General features: G+C 45.3%; 1 protein-coding gene across 1 annotated transcript in view; it reads left to right on the top strand.

Moving 5' to 3' along the window:
* LOC137562808 (adhesion G protein-coupled receptor E1-like) overlaps positions 1–15,009 on the top strand; it is a 103,355-nt gene that overhangs the window by 87,682 nt on the left and 664 nt on the right. Inside the window, exons 13-16 of the mRNA XM_068274516.1 lie at positions 5,207–5,267; positions 8,350–8,441; positions 9,473–9,641; positions 12,251–12,343. Of these exons, the coding sequence (XP_068130617.1) occupies positions 5,207–5,267; positions 8,350–8,441; positions 9,473–9,641; positions 12,251–12,343 (415 nt within the window). The remainder of the gene's footprint in view (positions 1–5,206; positions 5,268–8,349; positions 8,442–9,472; positions 9,642–12,250; positions 12,344–15,009) is intronic.

The raw sequence follows: 15,009 nt of genomic DNA, 5'->3' as shown, positions 1-15,009 counted from the left end.
ACATGGTGACAGAAGGAGGCACATGAGTACAGAAGGAGGCAGAGTGGGAATGAAGGAGGAACAGGGGGCATAGAGATAGCACAAGGGAACAAAGAAAGGCACAAGGGGACATAAGGAGGCACAGGGGGACAGAAGGAGGCACAGGTGGACAGAAGGAGGCACAGGTGGCACAGGGGGACTGAAAGAGGCACATGGAGGCAAAAAGGGAGACAGGAGGCATAAAAAGAGACAGAAGGACAAACAGGGGGTCAGACATGGCACAAGGGACTGAAGGAGGCTCAAGGAGGTAGAAGGAGGCACAAAAGGGACAGAAGGAGGCACAAAGGGGGGGGGGGAAGGATGTACAAGGCACAGAGGGACACAGTGGCAGCTGCCAGCAACTTACGCTAAGCAGAGGCAGCAGAAACAAGTAATAGAACACCCGAGGAGGTGGGGCTTAGGCAGGGGGCGTGGCTTCATACAAGGGGCATGGCTTAATCCAGCAACATGGCGCCCCCAGGACCAATGGCACTCCAGGCAATGGCCTGTCCTGCCTATGCCTAGAGGCGCCCCTGATGGCAGTTGCTCAGTCCAACTGCCCAAAAAAGTGTGCAGCATCTTTGTATACATCCTTTTCAGGGAGCATCTTTATAAAGAACACAGGCCATCCTGAGAATCCCTGATAAAGAGACAGACTAGTCCAAAACCTCGCTTCTATCAGATCTCTACTACCTCGTGCAAGTGACAGCAACATAGGAGAAAAGTAATGTATGTCTCATTTAACTCTGGAAGAAATGCACTTCTTAGTTGTATGTGTTTGCGTGTATTTTAAATTTTACATTTTATTGCAATAGTGGTCCTTTAAGCCACCAGCAAAAAGAAAAGAAAATAAATTTTGATAGTACTTTTTAACCTACTTTTTCAATTGTAAAGTGCTGAAAAGTTATTCTAAATAGAAGATGAAAAATTATCTCCTAGGAGAAAACTCATGCGGAAAAGTTAATTACTTAGGGGCCCTTGTCACAAAATAACTTTTCAACTACCAGCAAGCAAGAAAATACTTTTACTAGTACTTATTCACTATCTTTAGGGTACTTTTTCCAAATGTAAAATGCTAAAAAGATATTTTAAAAAGAAGATTAAAATTATCTCCTAGGAGATAACTCTGGAGGAAAAGTTAATTGCATATGGGTTTTGGATTGTTTGTCAGCTTTTACACTATACATTAATTAAATGCATGAAGCACTGTAGCTGAAAGACAGGGCCCAAATCAGACACTTTTATCAATCAGGATTTCACCACAGCCTTTTAGCACCTCCTTCTTTTCAGGTGGCGAAGCTAAGCAGCTGTGGGCCCCGATGCAAGTTTTACAATGGGGCCCCGATGCAAGTTTTACAATGGGGCCCCCCAAGCACTCTATACATAACAATTGATACGGCGCACCAAAACCTGCCAATGGCAACTACAGTGTCATAGGTGCAAGAAGGGGATGGGGAACAGTTTGTTAATGGTTACCGCTATTCAAAGTATCTATAGAAGTGATTACTATGACCACAGGACCAATAGAGAGATAATACTGCAGTTGAGGTAAGGCCCCTCGGGGCCCCTCTGGCCCAAGGGTCCCGATGCGGTTGCAACCTCTGCACCCCCTATGGCTACACCCCTGTTCTTTTCTATCTTTTTAAAACAGGAACTGTAGTGAAAATAACAGAATGGATATGTGCTACTGTGGAATAACAGCAGCACCTCACGGTGAGGCCTATTTGAGTAATGCAAAGGGTAATGTATGAGGAGAGTTGGTTGCTGGTGGATGGTGTTATCTGCTTTCTCCACAGGTCTAGAAGTTTTTCCACTTCTGCCTTGCACCTGCTAGGTGAGAAGGAGCCTGACTGATGCTATGACCTAAGGCTGGTCATGATTGGTGAAGAGATTGACCTGGGGCCAGGGTCAAGTTGATACTTATATGCTGAAGGTCACTTGATCGGACCACTCTGTGAGAAGACCTGAGAAGTGTGAGAGCACCCTGCTGTGTTCTTTCCCTGCCCACCCTCTCCTTTAATTATTTTTATCGCTGGCACCTTTATGTGGGATGGGACACCCACCGGGTAGTGGGTGGAAACCTGATGTGTTTTTGTTTGGCTCACGGCTAGCTGGCCGAGTCATATTAAAAAATTGATGGTTACAGTTTTGGAGTTAGTTGATCGGTTGGGTATGTTTGGTTATAATTTGATATCTTAATTAAACCTGATTAAACCCTAATAAAGGGCCGCAGCCATTTTAAAATCCAGAACTAGTTTGACTCTCTTTTATTAGTATCAGGTTGGTTTCACAGTGGGACGTTGCGTTTTAGGGGACGTTATGGTCGCATAACGTGCCTCTAACGCAACCCCTGGTGGTGTTGGAGCAGGACGCTACCTCCTCTCCGCCCATAAAATGAAAAAAACAACCCCTACTGAGCATGTGCAAACCGTCTAACGCGGCTTAGCCGCGTGTAAAGTACTGCATGCAGGTACGTTATGTAGACGTGCTGCGTTACAACGTAACGCAACGTGGGCACTGTGAACAGCCCATTGATTTTTCATTGCTGTGCATTGGGATGTGTTACAAGCTGCTCTAACGTGCGCCTGTAACGTCCCACTGTGAAACCAGCCTCAGTGTTAACTTTTGCTTTTCAGATGGTAAGTATATAGTGAACGAACAGTGAATTACCTTGAATAAATTGCTTATTTTGAAAAAAATTTACTTATAGATTATTTAATCGTTGCCCTATTGGAAGTAGCAACAGAATTATTACCTTAAACGGCAGTATAGTAAAACAGCCATAAGATGTCAATGTGTGTAGAACATGATGGTAATCTTAATGAGATTGTCATTTCCTGTATTTCACTCTGTATTCTCCCTGTTCTAAGCAAGCTGAACTTCCTGATGGTTGTGTATGATACATGTTTGCATGTTTTCCTTAACCTCCTCAGCGGTAAGCCCGAGCTGAGCTCGGGCTAACACGCCACGGAGGATTTCTCAGCCCCTGGTGGGCCGATTTTGACGCGGTTTGCTTTGTTACACCCAACTAGCACTTCGCTAGCTGTGTGTACAAGCCGATTGCCGCTGCTCCCCGCTGATTTACCACTACCTGCCGCGTTAGAGGGCCCCCCCCCCCAAAACCCTTTGCGCAGCCTGGCCAATCACCGCCAGGCTGCGCTAAGGGGTGGATCGGGACTCCCGCAGACACCATGACGTGGATGACGTTATCCCGATCGTCGCCATGGCGACGGGGAAGCCAAACAGGAAATCCCATTCTGAACGGGATTTCCTGTTTGCTTTGGTCGCCGGAGGCGTTCAGAAGGGGTGTGGGGATGCCGCTGCACAGCGGCTATCATGTAGCTAGCGCTAGGCTAGCTACATGGATTTAAAAAAAAAAGTACGGTTTTAATAGACCGCCAGGGAGGTTAAGTAAAGAGTTCTAACTTGTTATACTGGGTGCCTATCTGTATGTACAGAACACTGAGTATGAAGAAAGTTCCAACATGCTTACTGTAAAATCTTTCCTCTTCCTGATTTACATTCTGAGATGTATCACTGATGCTGGCATCTTTAGTTCTGCCAGGTGATCTGTATGGAATGTTTGTTACTTAGAGTTCTATGCACAGAGGGAAATACTGCTTGCCGGTTGGAAAAAGCGATGCAATGAGGTTCACAGTCAGCAAACTATTAGGACCAAGGTCATGACATCACATTGTGGGAGGGCTTTCACCTCAATATCAGCCATACAGCCCCCCCCCCCCCATGATCTACTCAAGAAAAGGTAAAGATTTCTTAAGGGAAAGGAGGTATCAGCTACTGATTGGGATGAAGATCAAACCTTGGCTAAAGGATACCTTAGCGCTAAAAAAATTGCCAAAAGTGATGCCTACTGTGTGTGTGGGGAGTAATGCTGAGTTTTACTGCACCTCCCTTGCCCCGCGTCAGTCTCCGGTTTCCTGAAAAGCAGCCCTTATAAAGTCCTGGGCAGCGGGGCCAGTACCCACTAATCTGGATGTACTATGCTGTGCATGCACAGTATGTCCGCTTGGGGGCCTTGTGACTGCATTCCCCGCCAACCTCAAGTCTAGTGCGCATGTGTGCCAGATACGTCTTCCTGCGGGATTGCCAGTTGTCCAGATCAGAGGACACTGACCCCCTTGACTAGGACTTTACAATGGGCTGCTTTTCAGGAAACGGGAGACTGATGCCGGGGCAAGGGAGGGGCGGTAAGACTCTGCACTACTCCCCACACACAGTAGGCGTCAGTTTTGGCATTTTTTTTAGCACTAAGGTATCCTTTAAGTTCCTCCATTAAGAGATGAACCTGGATCTGCAATGGGTGCAAGAAAGTGCCGATATTGTCCTCCGGCACTCAAATAACATAGTTTATCAAGCAAAATCAGTTACTCCAGGAAACCGCTGCAGAGTTGCAGAGGCTGTGAGCCTATAGGTGGAGCAGCCACTGCGGAAAAACAGGTTGCTGCGGCTGTGTCTATGAGGTGCAGCAATTGTGAGCAAGCACAGCGACTGTGATCCTGCCAACAACATCAGGCACCAGGCATGGTTATTACACTCCCTGGCACTTCCATAGCTGATAATTACAATGTGGCCCATGGTGCCTACCAAATTTATGGGTGTGCTGTGTGCCCCTTGTTATCTGATTTGCTTTGCTATATCCCGTAAACCTTGTGGCTGGGTTTAAATCCAATGCGTTTTCTCTTAGTCCTGTTAAACTGATGCCACATCTGCAAGCATGAACCCAACTCTCTGCTTTTTTTGTGCATGTAAGTATTGTGCATGCCTGCTCACTTGTGAGATTGGCATTGATGCACTATCTTGCCACATCAAAAAAAACTTTTGTTATGTGCTGCCAGTCTTTCAATAGGTTGATACTTTTTAAGCTATGCATGCTAAAGGGTGAGTGTGGGCACAAATATGCATTTAAGGCAAAGCAAAAAAGTGCAAACTCATCACACTCTCAGCTTTGTAAAGTCTTTGCTGGCTGTAGAAGGAAATGAAAGAAAAAAAAAAAGATTTGCAATATGATTGAATTACGAAAAAAGCTTATGCTGTACTAATCTTTGTTTATAGCAATTTCATATAAAATGTAGGTTAATTCACCATTTCCTAAATAATCACTAACAGTGTCTGTTCATTACCTAAAGAATCCCTGACATTATTTGTACATTGGTATGTTCCCCTCCAGCTGCTGGCTTCATAGGAGTATTATATGGAGTTTCCTTGGTCCGGCCTGTGTGCTTATCTGTGTAAGTATCCACAGAACCGCAATACCTTAAAGCGGACCCGAACCAAACTTTTTTTTTAATTAAAAATATTTAGTTGCACCACTCTGACACATACAAAGATAAATAAACACTCCTTCAAACCTATGATCATTTCAGAGCATGCTTTTCACCCTTCTTTTTTCATAGCTAGGATTATACTGGGGGCAGCCATTAGCAATTCCTCCTTTGCCGGACACCACCAGTCTGCCTGATTCTGACCCGGCAATATGAAAGGAAGGGAGGGGTTCCTCCAATAAATGTAAAATATTTTATATTTGTCATCATGCATCTGAAAAAAGGCTGCTATTTATTATTATAATTTAGAAAATAGATTTTATTTCTGAAATCTTGTATTTTTAATTTGTGTCCACTTTGAGGGTACGTTTCCACTTGTGCGATGCGATTTGCTCGCGGAAAACGCGTCAACGAATCTGCATACGGTTGCGGATTCGTTGACGTTTTCATGCGGATTTTCATTCGGAATCATTCGCGATTTTATCAACGCGATTTTAACCATGTCAATGCCGGCAAGCATTGACATGGGTTTTTTAACGAAATCGCGCGTGGAAACGCCGGGAAAACCGCAAGACTCAAGTGCTTGCGGTTTTCCTATTTAGTTACATGACCGACGATTCACGTGCGGGTGTGCGGCGTGCGAATTCTGACGGCTCTGCTGTGCAGATTTTTTCTGCAGAGCGAGCCGCACAGAATTCCTGACAAGTGGAAACGGCGCCATCCACTAATATTGTTTGAGCGAATCTGCATGCAGGAAACGCATGCAGATTCGCTCTAGTGGAAACGAGCCCTAAATCTTATATCTCAGTAAAAGCCCAGAATCACATGTGCAAAGTACACTCAAAGTACATTCAAAGTATACTGTCTGGCCATTTAAAAGTTACCCACCAGAACCCTACTCTACACTGGCATATGTGTTTGATGACCACATTTTTTTTCCTAATAATTCTATTTCAGCTGACTTAAAGAGACTCTGAAGCCTTACAAACTCTCCCTTTTTACTTACAAATCCTCTTGAGCATTATGGTAGTAGCTGAAACGCCGCTATCCCGCGGCTGAATGAGTCCTCTTTGTCCCCCAAATCCCCAGGGCAAAAATCCACGACTTTCTTGGTCATGGATTTTGCTGCCCGGGAGGCAGGGCTTTCGGTTGTAGCTCTGCCTCAAGCGTGTCAATCTGCGCTCGGATCTCCGCCTCCTCCCGCCCCTCTCAGTGAAGGAAGACTGAGAGGGGCGGGGAGAGGCGGTGATCGGAGCAGATTGAAGCGCCTAGAGGCAGATCTACAACGGTAAACTCTGCCTCTTATAGGAAGCAATTCCCCGAATTTTGCCCCAGGGATTTGGGGGACAAAGAGGACTCATTCAGCCGCGAGATAGCAGCGTTTCAGCTACTACCATAATGCTCAAGAGGGTTTGTAAGTAAAAAGGGAGATTTTGTAAGGCTTCAGAGTCTCTTTAAGGTGGCCACACACCATACAATTTATTTATTTATTTATTTTGACAAGAATTTGATTGTTATTGGTTTAGGGAAAATTAAAACAGTATGAACCTGAAATTTTTACTGTGCAAAAATTTCATAATTACCATAATTTGAAATAAAATATGTTTATTACTAGGGAAGGGAGGGGGTATACTATGGTCTTTGTTTTCCTGTACTTTTTACTTTTACTTTAAAGTGTCTTAATTCATGTTATTGCAAAATACAAGGGCTTCTCTATTTGTGTCACAGTTGGTCCCCTCGCGTACCAATGATTCTAGTCTATTGATTGCTGGCCTCACTTCCATGTAAGATCCATATTTTTGACAGTTTAAGGCACATCTCTCTCTAAGGCTGCTTTCACAGTGGGACGTTACAGGCGCACGTTAGTGCATCCTGTAACGCACCCCCACCGCACAGCAATGAAAAATCAATGGGCTGTTCACAGTGTCCACGTTGCGTTACACAGTAACGCTTCACGTCAAGACAATGTACTGCATGCAGTACTTTATACGCGGCTACGCCGCGTTAGACTGTTTGCACATGCTCAGTATGTGTGGATTTTTTTTATTTTAGGGGCGGGGAGAGGCCACTACGTAGCCAGGCACATGGCTACTTGGCATTCACTGCACTTGCAGTGTTTACTCTTTGGAGCGGCCGCTGATTGGCTGGCGGGACAACGTGATGCGGAGAGCTCCGCTCACGTGGTCTCCGCAGCGCCTCCAACAGAGCAGGGGCACCAAGAGCTGCTTGTAACGCGGCTTTTGGCAGCGTCCTGCTCCAACACCACCAGGCATTGCACGTTATGTGCCCTATAACGTCCCCTAAACGCAACGTCCTGGTGTGTAAGTAGCCTAAAGCGAGACGGGTTGTTTTGACACCCACACACAGCTACGGAATGCCTGACTTGGGCGCCACCAGAGATGTAATGCTATTAAGGCTATAGTGTTGCAGCAAGATTTTCAGAGTAATTTGGATGCTGGCAATAGCCGAACCCCAAATTATGTGTCCCTTCGCGTTGCTATGACTTAGAGGGGGAAAGGTATTTAACCCCGTCTGAAATTTCATTGGCAGCAGGGTGAGCTGTCATCCGGCTCACCCTGTGCCCAACTGACGGGAGATGGGATAATATACACCCATTTAAAGCATTTTGGGGATGCTCAGCCTGTTTCTTGTACCAGGAATTAGCAAAGGATATGGCCATTGGTCATGGGACTGAGCTGTTATCTACAATAAAGGGGCATTTACCTTTTCATACATTGGTGCAGTGTTCTAGATGTTGTAGTGGGGAACAATGGCCTATTATGACTCAAGTTAAAAAAAATCCTGAAATTTAACATCAATATCATACAGTTAATGTGGTACCACATATGTCACAAGCTTTATACAAAAGCCCTCCCATGAGTCTTTGCTTCATCCCGCAGCACCATGCCCCCATATTGTTATTATCTGCTTGTGGGACTACATACTGTATTCCCATAAGCTCCAGTATACATATTTCTATCCCACGCCCTCATATGTTTCAACATCTACTGAATTTTTCTTTGAATTTCTTCTAATCCTATTTTCCCAGGTAAACACAGTTCTGCTAGTCCTCACTGTTTGGCTCCTGAGGAAGAGGCTGGCCTCACTGAACACGAATGTGTCCACTCTGAAGAACACTCGGTAAGGTTCTCTGTTGGATAAACCAGTGCATATGTATACAGTGCAGTGCAAGCATTTTAGGCAAGTACAAAAAATGTCATACACTAAAGCGTCATACACACGCATGACTAAAGTCGACTGAGGCGGCTGATAATGACCGCCTCAGCCGAAAATCTGGTGTCTGCACAGTAGCCCGTGACCTTCCACCGCTGCTCTACAAGCGATCTGTCCAGCGGATCAACTTGGCCAAGCGGCGGTCAACCCCTTTGTGCATGCCGCTCCCCAGTCTGCCACGTGACATCAAATACGTGCCTCTTTGTCGTCCCTCAGCCCCCGAATAGCAACAAAATGTGTCTGTAACTCTGTACAGGCCAGCCCAGCGATATTTCTCAAGGGGATTGATCCCTAACGGACAACATGTCAGTGGTGTGTATGCACCTTTAGAATGCTTTCACAAATATAATGATGGTGCTTACACACATTCAATTTTTATTGGTCAATAACTGGGCAAATTTACCACTTCCATTTGGGTCTTGGAATGTTATTCATTTAATAGCTTGCACCGTTATACATTTTAGTCATCATGTTAAATCTGTTATTGTAGTCACCAGTTCTGTATTTGTACCAGTGTCCATATTTGATGTATATCATTGTCTGTATCATTATGTATCCCTTGTTTGTTTTCTTACATTGTACAGCCTCACGGAATATGTTGGCGCTTTATAAATAAATAATAATATGAGGGCCAACCGATTTTCAATACTATGGATTGTGAAGGTGAGCAGTACTTGAGAGTTGTAAAATTTGCCAGTGGTAAAATTTGCCAATCAAAATTGGATGTGTACGCACACTAGGACAGGATGGGACCACTGATCAAGACATCACCAGGGAACAGTTTAGATGGTCTAAGGAGCATCTTTACTGTTATACTGTACCTTGGCTTTCGGTTTGGTAAGAGTCAGGTGAATGGTAGTTTATGTTGTCTCTTTACAGAACTGTAATGATACTTTCTGAGAATGGTTATGGCTTTTTGGATTTTTTTTTCTCCCCAGATTACTGACATTCAAAGCTCTGGCCCAGACATTCATTCTTGGCTGCACCTGGGGTATTGGCTTCTTCCAGTTTGGATCTTTTTCCCTGGGAATCTCATACATCTTCACCATCTGTAACAGCCTCCAAGGGGTGTACATCTTCCTAGTGCATTGTGTGCTCAACCAGCAGGTAACACGCTTCTGTTTATTCTCTGTGACTTGGATGAAGACCAAGTAATATGATACAAGTCTAGTTTAGTGTCCTTGCAAATATTTTTTATTTAGTTAAAGTGGACCCAAATAGTGGGTGGCGGACAGCTCCCAGCGATCATCGGACGTTCGTCCACCAGCAAACAAAAGTTTAGATCCGCCCTATAGATTTACATGGAGCTAAAAATTGACCCCTCACCCCAGAGTCAGCAGACACTTGACAGCCAATGAGGGATCTCTCTCTCCTGGGACACACCCCCTATAAAAACACAAGCATAGCAGCCATTTTACATTCTGCCTGTGACTGCTGTGCTAGTAACGAGCTCTGCTGAGTGAGGGATAGCATAAATAGCTTGCTGTTCTGTGTGTCCAGTGCACTGTAGCTGTTGGAGAGATATGCTGCTCCTTTACAGTGCACCGACTAGAGAATCCCATAGTCTTTCTCAGGACTGTTTTTTTCTCAGGTTATTGTTAGCTTGCTGTTCTGTGTGTTAAATGCACTACAGCTGTTGGAGAGGTGTGCTGCTCCTTGTAGTGCACCGACTAAAGAATCCAATAGTCCTAAGGAGGTTTTTTTTTTACTGGTTATTGTTAGATTGCTGTTCTGTGTGTTCAGTGCACTGTAGCTGTTAGAGTGGTGTGCTGCTCCTTGTAGTGCGCTGACTAGAGAACCTCTAGTCCTTTCAGGACTGTTTTTTTGTTTTTTGTGTTTTTGTGCTGTGCACTGTTGCTGACCAATGTGTTCTGACTGCTACGTGTAGTTCATCAGCACAGTGCAGCACAGATACAACAAACAATCATTTTTTTAAAAATGTATGACTTATGATTCTGGCCTCTGCTACAGCGGCTGCAACAAACAGTAATTCAAAAAATGTATATGACAAATTATTCTGGCCTCTGCTACAGTGAATGCAAAAAAATCATTTTCCAAAGATGTATGACAAATGTTTCTGTTAGAAATACCAGTGAATATTTAGGATTATGTTCTTATGTGAGAGCTAGGTTTTGGTGACCCTATAGTAGGTTGTTGTGGCGTTTACCATTACTTTAAATGTTATTAATTGTACTCTGCATTTAAAGGACACCTGAAGTGAGAGAGATATGGAGGATGCCATATTTCCTTTTAAACAACACCAGTTGTCTGGTGTTCTGCTGATCTGCAGTAGTGCCTGAATCACACACCTGAAACAAGCATGCGGCAAATCCAGCCAGACATCAGTCAGATATCTGATCAGCATGCTTGTTCAGGGTCTATGGCTAAAAGTAATAGAGGTAGTGGATTAGCATTGCCGGGCAATGTGCATTGCTTAAAAGGAAAGAAATTATGTCAGTCTTTATTATTCTCTCACTTCAGTTGTCCATTAGTAAAGGTGATTAAAAAAAAATAAAAATGTTTTGCTCTTACAGGAGCATTAAAGTCTCTTTTTTGTTGTGGTTTGTTTAATTGGTATTATGAGAGCTCCTGAATACATAACCAGTGATGATCTAAAATGCCAATATTCTGTTCTGATTATTTTTCACAAAAATAAAATTCGACTTTTAAGTTAAAATGATTTTTGAAAATTATTTTGTAATACGTTTATGATTTATTTTTTCACAAATTTCCACACTAAAATTTGCAGTAAAAATAAAGATTTTTCACGTTTTACTTGACTTTTTGCACTGGAAAGAAAAAGAATCCGCTTCAAGATCCTATGTTTGGCCTACAAATCTATACACATATCCTGCCCAACCTACATCTCTGACCTGGTCAGCAGATACATACCTGGCTGCCCGCAAAAACCTCCTAACCACCCCATGCATCTTACACACCCATGCACAAATGCAGGACTTCACTAGAGCTGCCCCCATCCTGTGGAACTCTCTCCCACTGCCCATCAGGCTTGCCCCTCCTTCAACACCATCAAAAAAAAAGCACACAAAACTCACCTCTTCCAGGAGGCCTACCTCACCTCAACGGTACCCTCTCTCTGCCAAGAACCCCTCTATGCACCCTCCCTCCTTGCGTGTCACCACCCCCTACCTCTAGATTGTAAGCCTTTGGCAGGGCCCTCTCTCCTTGTGTATCATACTTGATTGTACACTCTACACAGAATATGTGAACTTGTATTATCAGCACTACCACTCCAGTATATGATCTGCCATTGTATTACTACCTGCATTGTGTTGTGCATCTTATTGTTTATTACCTGTACTGTTGTATCTATTGCCTATTACCTGTATTGTGCTGTCGGTCACCTCGGTTATCATTGTCTGTAATCCTATGTATTGTACAGCGCTGCGTAATATGTTGGTGCTATATAAATCCAATAAATAATAATAATGAAATAATAATGTCGAATAAATGAGTAGAGGGCGCAATTTTACTGATAGCGCAACCCAGGTTACCTAGGTAATGGGCACGTTGCCAGTATAATGTGCATCACACTAAGTGCGAAGCCCTATTACACTAGCAACACACGCATTACCTAGGTAACGTGGGTTGCGCTATTTGCATGTGTATGCAAGAAAAGGAGGGGTAGCGGAGCCTTGAAGTGCATTCCAGGTCATCAGCTTTAATCCAATTTATTTTTTATTTGTACTTTGCAGGTGAGAGGAGAGTATCGCAAATTCTTCTGTAGGCAGAGCAAACAGTCACTGGACGTCTCCACCAGCGGAGCTCTTCAAACAACCTCAAAGTCAGTAAGTGTCAGTGTGGGAGGAATGAGAGAGTATGTGCATACAATGCTGCTGTTGTGAGTAAGGTTGTTTGGAACACCCGAATTCTGATTTCGAAATTCGGCATTCCACAGGCAAGTACCGAATTTCGTGTTCTGAAGGCATTTTCTATCGAGGTCAATGGCACCAATTTCCACCATTAATAGCAAAACCCTCATACATGCTATCAACTAAATTTGCCACATGTTAGAGAGAACAGTAAGAGCATGCTAAAAAAGATATACACATTGTATACGTTTCATACAAATGCACGGCGAGGGGTCCCCCTCCCAGCCTCTTTAACCCTTTGTCACCCATGCAGGCTGGGATAGCCAGAATGTGGGGCCCTGACTGGGTTATATTTCATCTTGTCCCAGTGGATTTCACAATATACCCGATAATGTAATTGACAACATAGATCACATTAAACTGCTCATTGGACAGTGCCCAGTCCCTGTCTTGTACTTCCTGACAGATCCAATTCTGATTGCCCAGTTTTACCACTTCCATGTAATATGAGAGCCTGCCTACACAATCTAGTCATAGCATTCAAAATCTGTTGGCTCTCAAATGACATGGTAGTGAACAGGGGCGTACCTAGAAAGCCCCGGGCCCCCCTGCAAAAAAAAATTCCGGGCCCCCCCTCCCCCCAGGGCCCGCTCAGGGACTTTTTGGGGGCAGGAGGGGTCGCAGCATAAGAGGAGAGCTGTGGCCACAGATCGGTGGGGAGGGGGGAAATCCCCCCCCTCCCTCACCTCAGGCTCTCCTCTTAGTGCTACCCTCCTGCAATCATTGGTGGTGCTCGTGGCAGGCAAGCTGAGCATATACCTCCTTCTGGCCGGAAGTCTCCGGCACTAAGTGCTTTATGGAACTTTCTGTTTACACAGGAAGTTCGGAGACCGGCCAGAAGGAGGTATGTGCTCAGCTTGCCTGCCGCCACCACCGCGGCTGCCACGAGCACCACCAATGATTGCAGGAGGGGAGCGCTGAGAGGAGAGCCCGAGGTGAGGGGTCAATTCCCCTATTGTTACGCCAGTGGTAGTGGGAAACTTGGCCAAGCATTAAAAATCTATGTAGTGTGTGTGTGTAACTATATGTGTATGGGTATCTTTAGGCAATGTTCACAGTGATGCATTGTGGTGCAGCATAGTGGCCACTTTAGAACGGCTTGTCCCACTGCAATTCACCACCTATGTGACCCTCACAGTGCGGTGGGTGGGTGGCGGTATTATGGTGTGCAGCATCGTAATGCACTGCAGTGTGTTACTGCAAAATTTTTAACCAGGGAGGTCACTGGGCACTTCCCTGAATCTCCTCTCACTGTGCCCTGAATGTTTCCAAGGCTCTGTCCCGCTGCACACTGAGTTTATGCCCCGTGATCTTGCAGTCAAAGATGATCCCGGGCAGAGCAGCAGTGAAGGGAGATTCCTGCCAATAGGGGCAGCACCTGCTTCCCCTAGCCAACCCTAGTGCTGCTGTGGCCAGCCAGTCAGAGAGGAGGGAGGGACAACATTTGAAAAAAGTGCCGCTCGGGTTAGAGCAGTAGTGGGCACACTATCGCTGTGTGTCTTTCATTCAGAAGCTGATGCAAGGCTGGATTCAGTCTCGCAGCTGCAGGGAGGGAGAGAGGAAAGAGGCTTCCCTGTGCTATCAGTCTGCTCTCTGTCCTCTGATAGATGCTGTAGTGGCCAGAAGATTTTAAGTTACGTGTTACATACATTATAGTTATGACATGCCCACATCATGCCCATGCTCATTTTTCACCACCCACATCATGACCATTTTTGCAGCATGCCACACTCTTCCTTTGTGCTTGATGCCCCAAATCTTTTAATGATCCTAGCAATGCCCCTGCTTTTAACTGACTGTATGCGTGACTGACTGTGATGCAATGTGCAGATAACATGCAGCGCTGCTTTCCCGATCCATTGCGCTGCATTCCAGCTGTCGCAAAGAACTCAGCGGAATTGCCACTGTAAACCTAGCCTAAGACTTAGAGTAAACCAGAGATAAAAAGAACTAAAGAATCGATACTTACTCAGGGCTTCCTCCAGCCCTATAAGTTTGTCTGAGTCCCTAGCCGCCCTCCCGTGGTCTGCCGTTCAGCTGCAATCAGCCCCCGTAACAGGCTCAGTTGGGTCTAGTCTGGGTCTTCTGCACATGCGTGGACCTCCCATGCATGCGTAGAAGGCCACGATGCGACTGAGCCAGTTACCGGTGGCTGATCGCGGCTAAACGGCAGACTGCAGGAGGACGGCTAGGGACTCCGATGAGCTTCTGGGGCTGGAGGAAGCCCTGGCCCCGGGTAAGTATGGATTGTTCAGTTCTTTTGATCTCTGGTACACGTAAAGGGCCCATATGCAATTAATTTTCTCTCCTGAGTTATCTCCTTAGAGATAATTTTCATATTCTCTTTAAAATAACTTTTAACCTCCTTGCCGGTTATCCCGAGCTGAGCTCGGGGTAACTCGCGCAGGAGGATTGCTCTGGCCCTGCTGGGCCAATTTTCATAATTTTTTTTCCCGCACTTTGCTAGCTGCGTGTGGTGCGCGATCGCCACCACGCCGAGCCCCCCCCCCAGACCCCTGCGCAGCCTGGCCAATCAGTGCCAGGCAGCGCTGAGGGGTGGATTGGGATTCCCTCTGACGTCC

The sequence above is a fragment of the Hyperolius riggenbachi genome, chromosome 3, assembly GCF_040937935.1.
Source record: "Hyperolius riggenbachi isolate aHypRig1 chromosome 3, aHypRig1.pri, whole genome shotgun sequence".
In the NCBI taxonomy this organism is placed as follows: domain Eukaryota; kingdom Metazoa; phylum Chordata; class Amphibia; order Anura; family Hyperoliidae; genus Hyperolius; species Hyperolius riggenbachi.
Note: the sequence above shows the minus strand (reverse complement) of the source record. Positions and strands in the feature narration are given on the sequence as shown.